The sequence below is a fragment of the Microchirus variegatus genome, assembly GCF_963457635.1.
Source record: "Microchirus variegatus genome assembly, chromosome: 8".
Lineage (NCBI taxonomy): Eukaryota > Metazoa > Chordata > Actinopteri > Pleuronectiformes > Soleidae > Microchirus > Microchirus variegatus.
Genome location: NC_139809.1, coordinates 25125967 through 25147177, shown reverse-complemented (window position 1 = coordinate 25147177; position 21211 = coordinate 25125967). Strand labels below are relative to the sequence as shown.

The 21211-nt window shown below is 40.0% G+C and overlaps 3 protein-coding genes across 3 annotated transcripts; 1 reads left to right on the top strand and 2 right to left on the bottom strand.

Annotated features, from left to right (window-relative positions):
* Nucleotides 1-523: 523 nt before the first annotated feature.
* Nucleotides 524-1651, top strand: mterf2 (mitochondrial transcription termination factor 2; the record flags this gene model as incomplete). Its single annotated transcript, XM_083894029.1, has 1 exon — nucleotides 524-1651. One exon carries the CDS (start codon nucleotides 524-526, stop codon nucleotides 1649-1651), a length of 1128 nt encoding a protein of 375 aa, XP_083750155.1.
* A 3429-nt stretch (nucleotides 1652-5080) lies between these two features.
* LOC310931296 (dihydrofolate reductase) lies at nucleotides 5081-10678 on the bottom strand (the record flags this gene model as incomplete). The annotated part of the gene is made up of 6 exons (XM_083894422.1): nucleotides 5081-5700; nucleotides 6523-6638; nucleotides 8018-8144; nucleotides 8465-8570; nucleotides 9391-9440; nucleotides 10572-10678. The coding sequence occupies 6 exons, from the start codon at nucleotides 10676-10678 to the stop codon at nucleotides 5610-5612; spliced, it is 597 nt and encodes a 198-aa protein (XP_083750548.1). The 3' UTR covers nucleotides 5081-5609.
* A 432-nt stretch (nucleotides 10679-11110) lies between these two features.
* On the bottom strand, nucleotides 11111-18254 carry cry1b (cryptochrome circadian regulator 1b). The gene is made up of 10 exons (XM_083894293.1): nucleotides 17776-18254; nucleotides 16939-17047; nucleotides 16385-16527; nucleotides 16094-16278; nucleotides 15915-16003; nucleotides 15293-15433; nucleotides 14801-15112; nucleotides 14549-14700; nucleotides 13586-13788; nucleotides 11111-12949 (listed from the first exon to the last, which is right to left on the bottom strand). The coding sequence occupies exons 1-10, from the start codon at nucleotides 17931-17933 to the stop codon at nucleotides 12867-12869; spliced, it is 1575 nt and encodes a 524-aa protein (XP_083750419.1). The 5' UTR covers nucleotides 17934-18254; the 3' UTR covers nucleotides 11111-12866.
* Nucleotides 18255-21211: the final 2957 nt, after the last annotated feature.

Sequence of the window (21211 nt, the reverse complement as noted above, 5' to 3'; positions counted from 1 at the left end):
TTTAGATAGAAAGTGAAATGGGCTAGGAATAATCTTGAAGGATTATTGAGTATTGATTTTGTCAAAGCAGTGAGGTTTGATGGCAGCACTGGATTGTTTTATTTTTTTTACTAGTTTCTTTTTATGTTTTACTTCTTGTGTTCAGGATTCAATGAGTTTCAAATTCAGTATCATGTACAGTAAGAAAAACACGTTTCTCTGTGCAATTATTCTTCTTCTTGCTGTCCTCACAAATGCAGAGTCAACAGTCAAATAAATACATAGTTAATAGTTTTAGCCTTTAAAATAGATAAATATTTAAAGTACTTAAAAAACACTTAATAAGGGCAGTATAAATGGAAATGCAATTCAGAAATTGTACAAAAAAGACAAGGAACAACTGAAAGTGTTACCATCTGCTCAAACTGCAATAAACATTATCTTTGATGTTTCAGAAAGTGAAGTCATTTTTTAATCAAACCAATCAACCATTGTACCATCTTCTCTCACTCTCACAGGCGAGCAGCATTAGGGCTTTGCATCAATGTTTCACTTGATCACAACATCCCTGATCGTCCGATGCCAACGTGTCGCAGCTCTGCCTTTCAACCTTAGGATATGTTCCACGCTGAGCTCAGCAGAAAACCAGCAGACTGTGCAGGCTCTCTATGAGCTCTCTGTGGACATTCAAAAGGTCCGTAAATTTAAAGGCTGGGTCCTGCATCAGAGTCCAGCCTATGCTACGGAGGTATCAGATCTGCTGAAGGACATGGGCGCCTCAGGGTCCATTATCTCCCACATTTTAACTGTTCACCCTGAATCAGTCCTCTGTCACCCAGAGCAGTTGCAGGCTCAGAAAGAGCTCTGGATGACTGTGTGCCCAAACCAGAAAGAGCTGGTTGGTATAATTGAGAAATTCCCCACCTCCTTCTTCACCCCCTCCAGCCACCGTGACAACCAGCTGCAAAACATTAACTACCTCCGGAGCTTAAACCTCAACAAACGACTCATCACCAAACTCATGGCGAGCGCTCCCCAAAGTTTCAGCCGTCCAATAGAGGAGAACAAGGTGATGGTCCACACCCTTCAGCAGGCCTACCTGGACCTGGGAGGTGATAAGGCCAACATGAATATCTGGCTTCAGAAGCTGCTTAGCCAGAATCCCTTTGCTCTCCTCAAACCGCCCGAGGACCTGAGGCAGAACCTGCTGTTCCTCAGAGACTGGGGATTCAGCAAAACAGAGCTCCTCCACCTCATCTCCAAGCTCAAGGGCTTTATCATTGAGCTGAACCCAGACAGCATGTGTCAAAGCCTGGCTTACTCCCAGGAAAAAATGGGCTGCTCCAAGGCAGAGTTGCGGGACATCGTCCTCAACTGCCCTGCCCTGCTTTACTATCCCGAAGCTATTCTGGCTGAGCGCTTTGCAGGGCTCCTCAGTGCTGGAATCAGTATGTCTCAAATCATGGAGACTCCGACCGTCCTGGAGTTAACTACGCAAATAGTGAATTTCCGCATCCAGCAACTGAGGGGTCATGGCTATGATGTAAGGACAGGCAGTCTAGAATTCCTAAATGGCACTAAGAAGAACTTTGAGATGAGCTATGGAAAACTACAGCTACGTCGAGAGAGACCACTTTTTAACCCCATTGCCCCTTTAAAAGGAGATGACTGAGTTAAAACGACTTGGATATATTCTGTACTGTTCTTGTGAAACCTGTAACTCCTGTGTCTCCTTGGAAGTTTGGTAAGAAAAGCTATAATGAGTACTTTTTTAAATTGAGAGTGAATATTGATGAAAAATGGCTCAATGGAAAACTACAGCAATCACAAAATGCAGGTTTTAACAGGTGAAAGAAAGAAAACTGACCTAAATTCTGCTTTTTCTTCATGAAATCTCAAATTGTGTGGGAGCAAAAGTAATGAAATTGGCAAACTACTTTTCCAGCACTTGCTTTTCCGTCATCAACTTTATCACACACTGTTTTTTACGCCAGTGATTATAATATGGTAGAATACATCAGTACGGAGACATTTTCATAACTATCCGCATCTTGAAAAGTTGTTGCCGTCAACAGTGAGAAATGAAATGGAATATTAAACAAGATTTATTTTTACAGCTTATTTATGTTAACTGTTCACAACAACTTTATAGAAACACAATGAGGGACATGCCGACTTCTCCGTCAACTGTATTACAGAGGACAAGCAGGGCTTTTTAAACCACTTTATTTACTGCCTGTGCAAGTGCCTCATTTTCACATAATGTTCTTGGCGGCATTATGTTCCCCTCAGGCAGGAAATCTAAACTGTATCTCCGTTTTTTATTGTTACTTTAGAGATGGAGACACTTTATTACAAGCTATTTCACGACTGAAATGTCACTTCATTATCATTTCAAATGAATTCAAATGCAACCATGTTCGACACAAAAAAGAGCAATGAATATGAAGTTCCTTTGATTTGGGCTGGAATTGGTTTATTTCAGTACACTCTGCAATCTTTATGCAAAAAGCAGCCGAGTTTCAGATCATTTATGCAAAATAGATTTTCCATTATGTTTGGTTTTATGAATAAGGTTTTCAAGTCCGTGTACGTTCCATGGATTAGTGTCTGTATTTTTAGAGTAAGCCACAAAATCAATATACAGTCTTGCTGCGCAGTGTCTAAGTCAAGTGGAGACGCTATAAAATGCTTCTCGTCTTGTTTGGAAAGCCAGCAAAAAGCCCTTGAAACATGCTTATGAGTGCATTTTAATGGCAGCTAATGAAGCCATGACTTTATGCCTCCAGGTTTCCTCAATTGTTATGTGGATGATGGGGGTCACAACAGAGAAAAAGGGGGCTCGTGTGTCCAGAGGGAGGAGGCAATTGGGTCGTGCTAATATACATTAAAAAAAAAAAAAAAAACTTCCACTTCCCATCTACTGCTGTGTGCATCACTGAACATGGTCGTGTAGTCATGGTGATAGCCACTGCAGATCATGGAAAAGTGAAACCAACTCGATTTAAACTTGGCAAATGGAAGTTTGTATAGAATACAGTAGTCAGCTGCTAACAAAGACATCAGCGAGGAATCTCTGAGCTCATCGTTGTTGCAGGCTTTCATTGTCTTTCATCAGTGCAGATGAGATGAGGCCTCAGGTGTATAAATGCCTCGGTTTCTTACCCAGTGGCCCACGATGAGCTCCAGAATTAGAGTCAATTTAGAGAGGTTAATGAGGGATTCTATTTTAAACATGACACTGTCTTTCACATATTAGTACACTCATAGAAATAAAAGTGCTAGAACCATATGAGGTTATTCGGCTTGTCCTCATAAGAGAACCCTTTTATAAAGGTTCTACTTGGGACCTTTTTCGAGGGTTCCACCAAGAACCCTTCTATTAAAGGGTCCTCTGGATCAAAATGGTTCTTATTGTTACCAAGAACCCTTGAAAAACCCTTTCTTCAGGAAAAGGGTTTTCAGAAGCAACTGGTTCGAGGTAGAACCTCAGCCCTTCTAGAAGAACCCTTTTGGAACCCTTATTTCTAAGAGTATAAAGGTCATACTCATATCCTACCAAAAACAAGTGACACCTGCAATTAAATGCTTAGATTTTTGTGTTTAAAGTGTGACCAAAAACAACCACCACTGCTGTTAATATGTATAATATGAAGATTGGATTAGATCATATCTTTATTGTTTTAAAGCTGTTTTCAATTTGAAAATTCTCCTTTTAGTCTCTCTATGCTTTTACCACACTGTGACACCTAAAATGTACAGTGTTTTAAAATATAGTGTTGTATTTATTATATTTGTTGTAAATTGCTCTGGTGAGACTTGGCTGTCAAACATATTTCAGTGGTTTTCCAACATGATGTTGTCTTTTAAAGTCAACATTAAATATACTGAAGAGCTTAAATGTTATCTCATTCATCTTCTACAGCTTTGTCCTCCATATGAGCTGGTGCTAATCTCAGCGGACATAGGGCGAAAGGCGGGGTACACTCTGGACAGGTCACCAGTCCATCACTGGGCCACATATAGAGACAAACAACCATCCACTCTCACATTCACTCATACGATCACACGGGGGACATGCAAACTCAATGGAGAAGGTCCCTTGTTCCGACACAGGTCTTCTCGCTGCAAAGGCATGTGTGCATAAATGTTGAAGCGTCGCCTCTGGTGTTAATAACACAGTGTGGTTTATTCATTCACGGCTGCTTTAAAAACACCACAGACCATTTAAACCTGCTCTAATCCTTGAGTCTTTACAATGCGTCTCCTTTCAAAACTACTTTTTCACCAAAGGCTTTTGGAACTACCAAATGAATAAATCATCAGTGCCATTATTTGCACCTGAGCTCTTCTTGCAGAGACATGAGTGTGACATCACCACAATGGTCATTCTTCACTTAAGCTGGTTCGATGTTGGCTTATATTGTGAGTGTATGAAAATGAGAGAGTGGCAGATTGTGTGGTTAGAATGTGACACAATGTTCTCGTGTGTGTGTGTCCTTGTACCAAGAACAACTCTGCTACGTACGTTATGTGAAACTCGTGTTTTCGCTTGCCCTTTAAACATCGCATAAAGCCTCTGAGAATATTTGGTTTATTTAACCACAAGCAGTGGTTCACTCTGTGTCAGATGGTTTTGTTTGGTGTTCCGTGCTGCTCTTCATTTCTGGCAGTGTATTTAAAGACCACAAAAATAAACACCTCAATTAAATGACATTTGCCTTTGGGTTTAAAATGTACCTTTTTTTATATTAAAAGTCCTGCCCTTTGCTATTTCCTTTTCTTCATAATTGTTTCTTGTTAAATATAAATCACAACCATTAACAAAACAAAACAAGTCCATCAATGACCTGGATTCACAGACAGTCCCATGAAACTAAACAAGCGGTTGGTGCGTGAGTGGATAAATTATCTGTATACTGTCTCCATCTAGTGGCAAACACACGTATACACAACCACATGAGAAAATACCATTTCAAATTCAAAATAAACCTCTCACACGTCAGATGTTTGGTTTATTTATTGGTTTGTTTTCTTTAAAAATCTTCTACATTTCTAAAACCTTCACAGTAAAAACCTATATCAATATAAATGTCATGACAAAACCGGGAGAAATTATAGGTTGCATCATTTCCACGTACAAACGTCACTGTCTAAAACAGACGTCTGTCACGTCAGCTCAGAAAGGACCAGCATCTGTATGTGTTGTGCAATGACAACAAATGAATCTCATCTTGCATCGCCTGGTAAATAATGACTCCCCAAAGAGCACATTTTCCATGCAGTTGCAAAATTACTGAGGAGGAAAACAAGATGCAATGAAAACAGATGTTGGCAGTGGGTTTACTACGAGGTGCTGCTCATGATCGACTACCACACAGCAATGGAAAAAATATGTAAAACAAAGTATAGAGTATAAATAACTGGTTTAGACAAAATGTTTGCATGGATTACAGAGAAAATGGATATTTATCACTTGACCAATAATCTGTTGTCTAGTACATACAAACATATACACGTGTGTGTGTGTTGAAAAACTACACATACTGAATACAAACTGGTTACTGGTCTTTGTTTCTTCTCAAAAATCCACAATTCTCATTGATAGTAGCATGTCTTAGGCCCATCATCTACACAGCATCACCGGTCACTTTCTTGAAAACTTGCCATTTGTACTTCACGTTGTTCTCCTCTTGGATGCCACTGGGTACGTTAGGATATCTTATTTGGAGGGAAAAAAAAAGAGAAAATGGGGAATTGATTTATTTATTTATTAAGGACAGTCAAAAGTAAAATTTAAAGAAAGCAAAACACTAGATTTGCTGGAGGCGGAGCATAATCGTCTTAAAAACATGACAATAACACTTAAACAAGTTTAACTAATTAATAAAATACAAAACAAAGATACTATAAAATGCAAGGGAATAATCTGCCCACCATTAAATTACCATTACAAAGGTGGAAGTCAGCAGATTATTTTGGGCCAAACTGTTTTTTTTTTTTACTTTTAATACTTCAAAGACAATCTAGAAAGTGCAACGCTGCTGTTTACTTTGTACCGCAGCAAATATCACTATCATGTGGGAAGGACTGATGAGCACAAAACAACTTTATTTCATTCAATTAAGTTAATTAAAAAATCTAAAATTTTACAATTGTTTCTTTGAGGTCAAGGTCTGTTTCCTGATGCGGTCGCTGACTCTCATGTCATTCCCTCCTCCTGCTGATTCCCCCCATACTCACCTGCTCCTCAGCTAATCAGCTCTGCAGTCATATCGGCCCATTCCCTCAGTTCACTGCCAGATTGTCTAGCGTGTTTCTTCCTAATCCAGTGTTATGTATTCAAATACTGCCTGAACCTGTCACCTTGGACCTTCCTGTTTGCTTTGCTGATTGACTTCCTGGTTTGACCTCTGCCTGTCCAATAAACATTGTTTTTTTTTGCACTGGAACTGCTCTGCATCTCTTTTGTGTCGTGCAATTGGGTTCCCGTCTGCCATTTTGGTGTAATTCTGACATTATGCATGAAGTGATCTCTCTTACCCTTCTTGAATTTCAAACTGTTCTCTGTCAAACTCGGGGAAGAAAACGTCGCAGTCAAAGTTAGTCATGACGTCTGTCAGGAAAACCAGGTCACACCAAGGGTGCATCAGTGCATCCTGGACAGAAAACAAGCAGCGACAGGCATTCTGGTCACATAAGGATTAATATTATAGAGAAGATTTCATGGTACCACAGAACAATAATAAAGGAATGTAATTTGATAGTTTCAACACTTATCTACTAAACCAATAACATCAACACTCGTGTACAATTTACAGCACTGAACAATATGCTGAACTTTTTAATTCAAAATCTTTTTAATGAATTTGTTGGTGTAGTAGTTAGCAGGATCGAGACCCAGTTGCAACAAGGGCCTTTCTGCAAGGAGTTTGCATGTTCTCCCCGTGTGTGTGTGTGTGAATTTTCTCCGGGTTCTCCGTGATTTCCTCTCACAGTCCAGAAACATGCGAGATGGGGGTTAGGTAAATTGGACGCTCTAAATTGACCGTGGGTATGATTGTGAGAGTGAATGTTTTTGTGTCTCTATGTGGCCCTGTGGGGCTGGCCAACTGTCCAGGGTGTACCCCGCCTATCGCCCTATGTCAGCTGAGATTGGCACCAGCGCAAGCCTCATATAGAGGATAAAGAGGTAGAAAATGGATAGATGGATTTACCGAAATAAACATGAACGTGAATGGGTATAAATTAAGATGGAGGGTTACAAGAATTCAAAAAGAAAAAGAAAAAGTTGGAAACATTGATATACTGAGCTAGAATGATGTTTGGCCATCAGCCACATTATACTTCTCCGACTGCGTAATGCGTTATCCAACTGCGTAACCACGGAGACCACTCGAGCCTTCATACTTCTCCGTCGTGGAGACGGATACGCACTGCAATTTCCCACCCGATCAGTAGTGGTTGCCACGCAAGGTTGTTGTGCTTCTGGCTACAGTGAGCAATGGCGTCCGAGAGAGAAAGACTGTTGTTGTTGCTGCAGCTGAATAGCATTGAAACGGTGGCTGTTTCTCACTTTTCTGTGTCACGGAACGCAGTTTTAAGATAATTTGAGGCGAGAAATTAACCATTTAGGGTCTAAACATGTGCTTTGTGTATTAAGATATGACGTATTTATAGTTTGGCAGCGACGTTGTCGGCGGTGATCAGCTCCGCCTCTGTGGACGCTCTGTGCACACTGTGGCCGGCACAGAGCAGCTTAGCTCGGCCTGTCCTGAGGACCAATCGCAGCCCTTGCCGTCTCCGTTGTCCCTTGACGGAGTGACGGACACTTAAAAAATATTTTGTGCAGCCGGAGACGACGCAGAGACTCTCCGCATAACCTACGTAGAGCACTTTACGCAGGAGTATAAATTGGGCTTTATCCTTTGTTTTTCCATGTCAAAGTCGTTTCTTTCAAGCATTTTACTAATGAAGCCACATCAAACACTGCAAACTTGTTTCACTGGTTTGTTAGCACGGCTGTTTTGATCATTACCTTGTAAACCTGCGTTCCACCAACAACCCAGATGGTTTCTATCAGGTCAGCCAGTGGGGGCTCAGACGCCAGGTGGACAGCACTGTCAAAGTCATCACTCAAGAAGTGGGCGTGATCTGGAGTTGAGCTGAAACACAACAATTTTCACAAGAAGAAGAAAAGCATGAATGGCAAATTAAACATTCTGCATAACCTGGAGCACAACACTGTTACTGCCTAATATTTGCATGGCGTTAGACTGTTACAGCAGTTTCACAGATCATGTTTACACATTATGACACGGTGAAAACATAGCTTTTGAAATGCATTGCTTCGGAAATTATGGGAGCTGAATTGCATTTGGTGATGATCAACATGCAAAGCTGGAAATCACAAATAAATTCCTTCAAAACTGTGAATAAAGACATTAACTATCAGATGGATTGAAAAAAAAGAAACATTACACACCTTAATGTGGAAGTCAAGACCACATGCAGAACATTAGACAATGGGAACGTTGTTTCCGGGTGGGAAAACCAGCACTTTTTACCCCAGACCATCATATTCATCTTTCCTGAAACAAACAGTGTAAAATACTTGATATTAACTTCAACCTCTTAAATGACAAAGTCCCCATGACCCTGACGATGACATCTTGCAGGGATTGGTATCAAAACTTGGCAAACAACTTGAATTATGTCGAGCACACAGGGAGATAAGGATGGTATTATATCCTGGTACCTAGGTTGTTGAGGTTGAATACTAGGCTGCTTTTCTGCATTTGGAATGCAGCCAGAAAAGTAATCTGGTCGAGGGTTGAATTGATGTTTTACTGATGTTAGTGTGTGTACGACATGCACTGACTTGTTATTTGGAGAAACCTATCAATTTAACAAAAGTATGGCCCAACACGGGACACTTTGCCATCTGTCTTCTCCACCACAACATAGTCAGAACTGAACAAACTTATCTGAACCATCTACAAACCACGCGTTTCCAATTGTAACACCTTTGGACCCTGGAAGCAAAGCACTTTTATGACACTTTATTACCTCTTCAAGGGTTACGTGCCCTGTCTAATTTATTTATGATCAATTTAGCCATTGGTAAGGTTTCGCAATGTGTGTGGTTAATGTGTCATGTCCGAAACCCTATACACATTTGAATAAGATCAATGTTGGGGCTGTATCTTATGGCCCAGGGAACAAATAATTAAATTATAGTGTTGATATGGACATGGAAAATGAGCAGCCTTGGTGGAAGCTGAGCTCGCTGTGTGTTTTTTCTACTTTTATATATCTGTGTATTATATAGTGCATATATTACATTCAGTAACACATTAAATCATAATACTCAGCCATAAAGGTAATACTGATATAATGAATATTAACTACCTGGTCTTGACACCCTCGTCACAGTGTTCAGAAAGTACTGGAACTCATTCCTGAAAAAAAAAAAGTCACAAATTTCAAAAAATTTCAAACCAGGCCCTGGTCATATTTTACTGTCTATAGCAGGTGTCTCAAACTGGTGGCCCCCCAATCGATTGCATGCGGCTCCCCACTTAATATCATGATATAATGATGGTTATAAACATGGCCCACGACCTCTACCGTCTTTTAAACACAGTGTGTAACTGATGCACAGCTGCCAGCGAGGTGATAGAATATAATATATGTTTGCTAGCAATGTTTTTATAACAGTAATAAGACATTTGGTCATAATTATGAATGGTAGTGGCCGAAGCGGCTCCTGACACAAATTTTAATTACAGTTGTCCAGACTATTATTTATGTAATTTAAATAAATGTCTGGTTTTTATATTAATACATTAATTTTGCATCATAAATAGTATTATTAAGTATATTTGTGATATCATGATGGCGATTCAAGTCTGAATCCAATGTTTCAAATTGTGCTACAGATGTAGCAATAGATGTGGAATATCAAAATAAAAGCCCCCTGAAAATGCAGCATTCACCCATTTTCCATGTTAATTTAGACTGATATAAAAAAAGAAAATGACCCGTTTCCACCAACAAAATCCAACAAATATCACAAAATATATCCTGCCATAGTGATGTGGCATTTTAAGATACAACTTCATATTGGTCAGCTGAGATAGGCACAGTACCACCGCGGGTCCGCGACCCTCATGTGGAGGATAAAGCAGTGGAAAACGGATGGACAGGTCAATTCTGCTACTTATGACTTTTATTTTGAAATTGCACGCTCTTGCCGTAATGTCTAGTATATATAGATGATATAAAACACAGTCAGGGCTGGCACAGTTTGATGCTAATATGTAAAATAATTTAAACGTTAAAGCCAGATTACCAGGTTTTAATGTTGGGGAATATATTGTATGATACATGAAACACATTCGTAATTACTCATCATTAAACATCCATTACTTAGACCTGTTTTTGTTCCGTTAACACTGTACCAGCTGTTAAAAAAAGATCAACCCCAGCTAGACAGAGACAGAGAGCCCGTTGAATATCACATGACAACATATCAATACATGGTTTATAATATAACGAGCAGTGTTTTGATAAAAAGAGCTGGGTCTTACGGTAAATTCCAGGGCATTTTCCCGTCTTTGCCCATTCCCATGTCATTGCAAACCGCTGCAATAACGCGCACGGGCTTCTTCTCCACTGGATGTCGGCTCTTCTCCATCTCGAACATTGGGAAATTTCCAGATCTGAAGTGCGTTTTATTGAGGCGAGAAGTTGAAGCATCACCGCCCACTGAGCGGCAGCTGTCATTGGACACGCCGAGCCATCGATCCGTGAGTAATGTTGATTTTCAGCGCTCACAAAAGCTGCGTGATCACATCGTCACGCAGCCCAGTGTGACTCACTCACGAGGATCCGTAATCACACACGTCACACAGCGTGAATTAAATTAAGAGATTACCACCAGTTGCCTAGAGCAGATCAGATCATCCATCATATAAATATATATATAAAAGACAAAGCGATGTTTCCGTTCTTTATTTACAATTTGATACCGTTTGCATTTGGTCATTCTTTATACAAAAATAATAGATTCACTGCAATCTATTAAAAGGTATAAATTCCATGAGAAAATATACATATTATACATATATACACACGTATCAGACAACATTGCTTCATTATTTGCTGTGTGTTTAGAGACTGGGTTGATGTGTGTTTAGAGACTGTCTTTTGTATACCATGGTTCTAACAAAGGTTTATTTCAGTTGTTGCCTGAAACCATCATTCTACTCTGACCTTAAGGCCTTTTTCCAACCATTCGCTGTAAATCTATATGTAGTTCTGTGTGGTGAAAATTACAGAAGATGGTCAGTTTATGAAAAACCACGACACAAAAAAATTATATTCAGTGTCACTTAAATCTCCTTCCCCATTCTCATGCTCATTCCTAACTTCAGAAGGTCATCTTGACCATGTCTAAGTTGCTGCCATGTCACTGGCTGATTTAACAACAAATTCTTGACATGAATCATTTATGGGCTTGTTTTTGAGAAATAATTTGTTTTTGTGTTCAACCTTTAATCGAGGTCAATGGTCAGCAACTCTAGATTAGCACATTTTCACATTCAAGTGTGAAACTCCTACACACTGTAGTGCCGTGGTTCTTAATCTGGGCTCAGGCGTCCCGTGTGTGTGTGTGTCATGTGATTGCAACAATGCGATTCATGACAAAGCAAACATGTTTGAAATAATTATTCACAGTAGCCTAGGAGCGTGTGACTTCAGGTTTGCTAGATTACAAAGGTCCATTGTGTAAGAATTAGTGCATCTAATGGCAAGACTGTTTTTCTCTCAAATGTATCAGTGATGTACAGTGGCCTACGCAAAAAGGATGACCTCCACTTCAAAATAAAAACGGCATGCTCTGGCTGGTTTGTCCCTACAGTTGACTGTCATTCTAAGATTACAACAACCAGAAAACTATTATTTTAAAGTGATTATATTCTTGTACAAACATACTAATGGGTAAGGTTTTCGTCTCATCACTATCACTAACAATGGGAGCCAGCACTATTACAAAAGCTGAATATTTCATATTCAACATATTTCATGTTTCTAAATTGAATAAGATGAAAATGGCTTTTTGAAAAAGGTTTTTGTGGTTTCGACTTTTCCTTTTGTACCATTGCTAGGGGAAGAACCAACATGCTGATCTAGAGACTGAAGTGGAATAACCAGTCAGGAGTCTTAAGTTCTTGGTAGAGTCCTAAATATATGAGCTGGATCAAACACCAACACACTCTCAATCCTCCATCGTTGTTAGGTACAGTTCCTGTTGGTTAGCTGAGAGCACCACATGACACAGTTCCGAGGATACAGGCAGAGCTCCTGGAAAATCCATACTGATTTATACCATTTCCTGCTCTGAACGCGCTCCTGTGTTTTGTACCTTTCATATAGGGAATGGGATCTTCTCGTCGTGCCACGTTGCATCGTGGGCATGTTGAGGGCTTTTGGAGTTGTTGTTCACATTGCTGTATATGTATTTTTATCAATCTGTGATGTATTTATTTATATTATCATTGTTCATAGGGAGCTTAAAGATATGTGTTTTTTAAATTGAGCTAATCGGTAGGTACTCATACCACAAACAAGGTAGGCGACCATGTCTACTGTGTACAGTGGCGGCAGAAGGTCTGGATCACTGCTCCACTCAGCACTGGGGATTTCTTACAGGTCCAATCCTTTGTTACTTGTATTTTTGCCAGATTCCGGTCACAAGCTTCACACTCCAGTGTCTCCCGGTTATATACCTTTCCCTTTGTTGTTTTTAAGCATGCTAATCAGGCGAAGTGGCAAAGACACAGCCTTTCTTTACTTCCCAAGGTCCATTTTTGGCTCTTTGGCTATTTGCTCTGCCGCAAAGATTTAGAGCTGTTCTCAGATGGAGCTTCTTCATGGCGCCTCTTCTGTGTCAGCTGTCCTCTTTCTGCATTAAAACATTACACACAGAATACATGTCAGGTGATATTGGTGATTTTCTAAATTGACAACATTATGAAACACTTTCCAGTGCAGCAACTTGTTTAAAGGCCTTTTTTTAACTGGGTTGTTTTGGAAGAACAAAAGTGGTTTGTAGGACAAAAAAGCATTAATGGATTTGGGGGAAGGGGGGCAGCACAGGGATGTAGCCTGAAGGGTGTCACCTGAGGTCATACACCGTGAGATATGAGATCAAAGCTGTAAATACCGCTAGGATCTGACTGTGAAAAAGTCTGTTAGAAAAAGTATGGATCAATGTGTATATTTCCCAAGAATAAAATGTGACAATTAAAATGAATTTATATGAGAACACAAGTCGGATGCATCGATTTACTTGTAGTACTTGAACCAACATTGTGTACTGTGTGTTTTGAAGGCCACTTGCTCTGAAGCCATCATTGCAGTGTGTGGCGTCTTTAGAGGGGTCTATGATCACAGACCATCTTCTTACAAATGTTCACATTTATTCATGTCGCAGACTTTTAATCAGTAAGGATGAGCAACTACGGTGTAGCAATGTAAAACCGATATTAAAAAGGACAGTAAAAGTAATGTATGCGTGGTCACTCAGTCATGCTCCTACCCAGTCCTCTGCAGCAGGAAAGCTGCTGGTAAATTTGTTTCATCCGCTCTACATTGATGCGGCAGGCCTCAGCATGGTTCACCATGGGCTTGGGGTAGTCCTCTCCTATGATACACTTTGCTTCTTTCTGCACTTCCTCTGGGGCATTCCATGGATTGTAGATATATTTGGCTGGAAAGCCCCTTAAAATGGGCAAATAGTGTCTGAAAATAGAGACGGAAACGGATGACAACAGATGTGGAATGAGGTAACTTGATAAAACCAATGTAGGACAATACACAAATATGTGGCCTTTTAAAGGCCAACAGAAATTAGGTCATAAAATGTGTAAACCTGCATAAATATGTAATAATAATAATTATATATTGTACAGTTTATATTTTATCATTCTGTATTTTACAGCTATAGCTACAGCTATGAATGTGATATTTCCTACTGTCCATGTAGAGAGAATTTGATTATTTCAGGTGTTGGTGGGCCATTTTCAGACTTTACTTTGGGCTACAGCACACCCACCTTTCAGAAAGGCTTAATGTAACTGTGACAGTTACTATTGTGGAGTGTTCATCTGATCCAAATGTGATCCACATTACTGATCTTGTTACTGCGCGTCCCTTTAATCTGGTGACTTATGTTCTGCCTGCTTTAATCAAGTTTTGCATGCAGTAACTAAGCAGATAGTGATGGTTGCATCCCTAGTCTGGACTCCGTAGCCAATCCATGTGTGAAAATTATAGCTCAAGCTCCTTGAACCATTCCTAAAGAATTTGAGCACCAAGAATCCTTGTATTGTCATATTGAAATACATCTGACCTGGACATTCAGTAAGATTAAGTAGTCAGCTGACCTTATTTACTGAACTAATAACATTGCTGAACCTAGACCTGACCAACTGCAGCGACTTCAAATCATAACAATCCCCTCTCATGTGACTTTGTTTTGCAGATGACAGTATTGACTGACCGTATGAACTCGCCATTGGAGTCAGTGCGTTGTCCAAATTCCACAGGGCAGTAACTGGGGAAAAACGGCTGGAAAAATGAACTGCATGAGAGCCACATCCAGCTGCCTGCGTTCACACTCCAGTCTGCATCCAACAGCAACTCTTCAAAGATCTGTACAAGAAAGTGAACAGTTGAACGAAGCAGAAACAGAAGCATCAAGACAAATTGACCAATCAAGACTTAAATTTACTTGACTTTTCTTAATTCTTACCTTCATGCCTTCCTCCCAACAGATCCAGAGGTCTCCTCTGGTGAGGAAACAGGCCACAGCCCGCCATGCCAAATGATGAATCCATCCCTCCTGCCTTAGCTGGGTCATAATGGCGTCTATCCAGGGAAAACCTGTCCGTCCCTCTGCCCACTTGGCCAGTGCCTCTGCGTTTCTGTCCCAGGGGATCTGGATACATGCAGGGTTTCCCTCCATCTTGTCAAAGCAGGGGTTGTTAGTGGCACCTGTATAGAAGAACTCCCTCAACAACAGCTGACCATATAAGAAATATGGTGGGGTGCTGTTCCTCTTGATCTGATAGGATGGAAAGCAAAAAAAAAACAATGTTTATGATCTAAAGTATAGCCTTTTTTTAAAACATTAAATTGTTTATTCAAAATGCAAATTACATTTAAATGTTTGCCTAATATGATTAAAAGTATTAATTAAGATCAAATGTATTAATTATTAATTTTCAATGTCTTGTCTTTGTACCTTTCTGTACAAATCAGTAAGTTTGAAGTGGAAGAGCCGACAGGAGAGACATCCAAAGCGCAGGTAGGGGCTGAGCCCGGTGGAATTGGCCAGCAAGGAGTTTACATTTATACGTGGACGCTCAAAATTTTCCACCCATTCCTGGAAAAGATGATTAGTCTGCTTTAAGTAAAACAGTACCACTGAAAATATGCACCTGGATAAATAACAACAGACAATAAATAGGTGATAAAATGTTTGAGTCTTGAGGTTCTTTGAACTGTATCAATCAAAAATAGTAAAGATGCAGTTACTGGTGATATACAACAGGTGGAGTTTATCACTTGAGTCAAGTGAGTAGTGTCTACAAATCCAGTTCCACCACTCATTAACTAAGCCCCACTATTTTCTGGAGATCATCTTTGCTTTCCTAAAGTTAAAAATCTTGCTTACATTTTATTCCATGTAGTCTACATAACCATGTCAACTCCCATCACAGAACTGTAATGTCACACTTAGTGAGGCACTTCTGTCATGTGTTGTGCCATCCCTGCATTTGAGTGCATTAGTGAATACAGGGATTTCCCATAATAATATTAACGTAATGAGTGTGCATATACTATGTAGTAAAATGTCCATTTACCTTCCTCTCCAGATGCCGTTCTAGTCTCATGAGGGCTTCTGTTTCTCCACCTGGCCATACTGCTGTGGTCAGGCCCTCTGTCTCAAAACCTGAAAAAGCAAAACATATAAACTGGTTTAAAATACAGAGCCTCAATGTTAAAATGATACAACATACACTTGGAAAAAAAAGGAACTTGCCAAGCTCTTCTAGGGAGGGTACCCCAAACTTGGCATCATGGTCTTCACTGATGGGTGTGGCACAGTTCTTGATTAACTCAGATGTGATCGTTTCTGCCGGCAGTTCAACAGCAGCCATTTGACTTATGAGGACCTGAAAGTGCTTGTACGTAACAGGAGGCTGACCACCATTGAGTTCTATGATCCTTTAAGAGAAAATGGAGTATTAAGACAGAATTAAACATGCACACAATTGCATGCTATTGCTGTTGTTACTATTTTCATTCATGTAAATAGTGTTAAGATACTCACTTGTCTAGATCATAGAGAGTGTGTGAAATCCGCACCATAACCTCTACTGCAGCCTCATTGGCTAGTTTCTCAATGGTTGCATCACGTTCTTTGCCAAAGGGCTCAGAGTCGTATTCATAAGATAAATGGGTGATCTGCCATTCCTGAGAAAATATGATATATATTTAACACAATGGTATATACAATATAATGTATTGTACCGTTCTGACAGAAAAACATGAAGAGCGACTAACGGAGACCAAGACCAGTGTTAATATAAACCATTTCCAATCGAATATCATTTCTGCTTAACAGCAAACTTTTAGGTAATTCTCTTCAAACTCGAGTACAGGCCCACATGGGTCGCATGATGTGTAATAAGAATCATAAGAGATTTCAAAGAAAGACAAAGTGGTCTCTGACATTTCTGTAATGTCTGTGTTGGATCAATTTGGAAGGGCCTTGCACAAGTTCAGTTGAATAACAAAATATAATTCTGAATGAACTTTTAGCTTAATTCGTAGTAAAGCCAAGCCAAGTAGAGACTGTCTTGGAAATTCTTTAATCTCACACACCTTAAAAAGACGAGGGAAGACATCTGTGGGCTGGCCTCTGATGACAAATAAACGGGAGTTAAGTTTGCGCAGACTTGCATCCAAGTCTTCTAAGCACTGTAACAAAAACCTAGAAGCAGAGAGACAGAAGAATCATTCTACAAATGTAAGACAACCTTTTCACAGAGACCACAGTTAAACAATTACAGCCATCAGACAAATTACAGATGTAGCTGCTTTTAGAAGCTCGTTGATGGCCAGAAAATGGGGAATTTGTACATGTAATTCTGAAAGTAATGAGTGGTTGGGCTGGTTAATATTTACCATGGTTTAATGATATATAAGCATTGGAGTTCTGTGTGATATAGCAGTTCTAAAATGTATTCACTCTACTCGGATGTACAGTGATGGATCTTCCTGTGGAGGGCAGCATTACGCTTCTCAGAGAAAAGCCTGCCAGAAATCCAGAAGCAGAGCAGCCTATAAAATGTTGTCTGCTAGGCTTCTAGGAGGGTCACTCTTTTGAAAATACTTGCTGGTGCCACTCTGGCTCCACGAGTAGCCTAATACACATGTATTCTGGGTCAATCCTGCTTTGGACACATAGAGAATAAGACAAAAGGCTGACCCACGATCCAGCTGAAACCTTTCCACTTCCATTCTGCTCCACTCACATGCCCTGTTGAAGTTACACTGTGGTCGCAACCCTCTATGTACAGTGCCACTTTCTTGTTTTGACTCAATTTGATGTAGGGTGCCTGGCTCCCTTTAATTAAGGGACCCCAAAGTCCCTTTTAAAGTCCAGTCAAACTTAACATACATTACATTATCGATCCAACACCTTGTACTACATCTTACCGCCATCTGTTGACGCCCATGTTGGAGGAACCTGCGAACCAGGGGTCCAGGATGTAGATGCAGCGCAGGGTATCTGCTCTGCGAATAGAATCTCTCAGAGAAGGGTTGTCATGCAACCGCAGTCCTTTCCTGAACCAGTGGATGGTGTTGACCACCATGTCTCCCGCTTTTTTTTAGCAAGTCTTTCGTCGGGGGTCAGAAAATGGGATGTGGTCCCCAAAAACAACAAAAGGGCGACCCCCTGCGTTGTGTTTGTAGCAATACAAGCAACCAAGCCTTGATGAACACCAAGTTTAGATCTTGCTCTGCGGAACCGTAACAAAAGTTACTGAGCCTAAACCTTTAATCCATGGCGCATCAGCGGCGGATGCATGAGTTCACAGCAGGTAACCACAGAGGGCGCACAACTCCCGTCCTAACTGCTGGAGACGACGAAGTGATGACAGTTTACGCAATTAATTTCACAATTATCATATTTCCACACATCAGCAGTGTGTAACTTTAATTCCGCCAGCTATCATGCGAGGTGTAGCTGAAACCTATGTCACGCAAGCCAATAAGGAGCAAAAGGTACCCTACAAACGAGCAAATACTTTCAGCGCGTTCCCGCATCTAACAACAGTCTACTTACATGTACGCAGTATACTCCTGATGTACTTTTAAGTGCTGTATGTTATAAGTATAGCATAATCAAATCTGTTGCCATGTTCTACGTCGTTTCTGTATCAACATCTCCACCCACGCGGAAACGCAGGATGAATGGAGCACTGTGATTGGTTGGAATCCTTCGTTATGGAACATTTTCTCCGTCACGTTTCCGTAATGTGCTTTCCTTCTCACTGCTTATTCGTCGTCTGTGGTTGTTTCGACTGACCCAGAATTAGATATTTAGTAGTATTATTTTATTTTTCAAAGCAATGTTTACTTGAGCTAAGTAGACACACCGAAATAATCCCTAAAACGTTCGGTTACAGCAGTAAATGGAAGCTTCTCGGTTGTATGACGTCGTAGGTACAGCTCACCAAGTACCCGGATGAGCACATGTATGGCGGCGAGGTCTGCCTTGAATCGGGTGTGCTCGATTTATGGTAGCGTACGCACCAGTCGCGCTATGACTGCAATATGTCCATTCCCGCCCACGCGAGGATGCGATCATCTGCACCTAAACATCCACCACCAATGGCCAGTCAGTTATTTATTCATTTGCCACCTAAGTATTACAGAGAGAAAACTCTCGGGGGCAGTAATAATACTACTACTAATAATAATAATAATGATAAGAATAATACTACTACTACTACTAATAATAATAATATTCTCTCTGTTAAGAGCCCTAGCATGTAGTTTGATTGTCATGAAAAAATAGTGAGGCCAATCATTATCTACATTCTCATTATTATATTCAAATGATAGTCAGGGCACATCAAATACTTGCTTAAGGATATAGGATGTAAATAAGGCCATGAGCATAGTAAAAAAAAAAATTACTGGCTAATAATAGCTTTTGTGAAGATTTGTATAGTTTGTTTTTGTGCTGGTTTCAAGAATGTAATGCGTCCACAGACTGATTCAGATACAAAGGCAAATCTTAATGTAAAGTAGTCTGTGTCATTATTTTATTGCAACTCCTGTCATGGGGGGGTATCTGCAGCTTTCAAAGCCAAACAGACTATTTTTTTCCCAGCAGCTTCAGAAACATCCTCAGTCGCACCATGACCACAGTAAATTACAGAGAATGTGCTGACAACATGCTGTTTCTCAGGGTTATGGCTTTCAAGCTATTTGCACTATATAGAAGGAGTAATGTTCCACAAAACTCACTAATCATGTTTTTGGACATCTTTTTTTTCCCAAAAGCAACTCTATAATTGCAACAATGCTTTAATAATAGTTATAGTAATCTACACATATTCTGATTGCACAAGTGATGACATTGATTTAACCAAACAAAGTCATTGAAAACATGTGATGAGTTTGAATGTTATTATTACTGCTGTTTCCGGGGAAACGGTATTTATAGAGGAAAACATGTAGCTTTGTAAATGAACACTAGATGGCAGTCTTAACCAGGCAGAAAAGGTCTCAAACTCAAGCTCTCTTTTTATCGTTCATTTATTTCCGACTTAACTTATGGTTTAATTCTTTAAAAAAGCATTTATTATTATTATCATTATTACAATCCAATATTTTTTTTAAATATTGGTTTGCTTTGGCAAATGACTGACACAAAGAAGAAGAGATATACAGCCACAATATCATTAGAAAATGTTTTCAGTCTGATCGCACAGTAAGCATTATGCTTTATAAAGAGGTTTGTGTCACACTACATTATCAGACAAATAGCTGCCTTGACCTGATGGTTGTGCCAGTGCCATACTGCAGCTCTTCCCAAGATGAAAGCAGTTTGCTAGACAGATTGCTTTGATGCATTTCACTGCAAAACCACAAATCTATCATGGTAGTATACATCATGTAGTTACCCTGGAAATCTCTGATCGTCAACTTTTTTACAGTGTTAATGAATTCGAATCACACTGCTCTTTGCTCAGTGTCACAGTTTATGAATTCAACAATAAATGTGTCTGTCCCTCTTGACCTTCGTCTAGGGTTCTTTTTCAAACATTTGACATGCTGGCCTTAAATAGATAATGCTCCTCCCACTCTGCCTACACAGGTGTGGGGTAATTATCGACTGATGTGTCACAGGTTTCCTGAGTCAAGCTGTCAAAAGGTCACAGTCAGTGATTGGGGGATGCACAATTGCCCCACACCTGTGCAGGCAGAGTGGGAGGAGCATTATCTATTTAAGGCCAGTCTTGATGCCTTCAGAAACGGGAATGTTGCGTTTCTGAATTGTTATGCTGGGGGGGATGTGTTGTTACTGAAGAAAATAATTAAATAAAAGTGGGTGGTGGTAAAGGAGATAGTGGAGGTCAGGGTATCACTGGGATGTATGCTCTGGGCTCTATAGTAGCTATCATAAAATGTGATTATCCAGTTGAAATATTTTGCTCTGGACCAAAGTGGCAATGCAAGTCAATTTCATTGCACATAATGCAATTCAGAGTGCTCTACATTTAATATTAAAGGATGTCTTTTGCTCAGCCGTACTTCTGTTTTATTTGTGTTACACTTGCTCTGCACATGTAATGGATAACTGTACCTTGATGCTGATGATATAATAACATTAATCATCTGCATAATTACTGTATGTAACATTTTCAATAATCGGTGTGAGCAGATGTGTGCAATTTTCTTTAGACATAAATAGTCCCTATGTTGTAAGTAGTAATGCAAGCAGTTTAGTAATGCACTAAATAGTCCCATCTTGGTTTCTAGTTTCTAGTATGTTGACTCTGCCTGTTTTCAGTTGTACTAAAATACTGATCCTTCCACTGTCTCTGTATTTTCATGGATGTCACAGACAACCTTGAGA

Bases quoted from the DNA above. Each gene is read 5' to 3' on its own strand.
- cry1b (XM_083894293.1), bottom strand. From the start codon at position 17,933: ATGGTGGTCAACACCATCCACTGGTTCAGGAAAGGACTGCGGTTGCAT. The intron at 17,048-17,775 runs GTAAGATGTAGT...CTCTGCTTCTAG, and splicing joins ATGGGCGTCAACAGATGGCG to GTTTTTGTTACAGTGCTTAG. The intron at 12,950-13,585 runs GTAGGAGCATGA...GTTTTAATGCAG, and splicing joins TTCCTGCTGCAGAGGACTGG to AAAGAGGACAGCTGACACAG.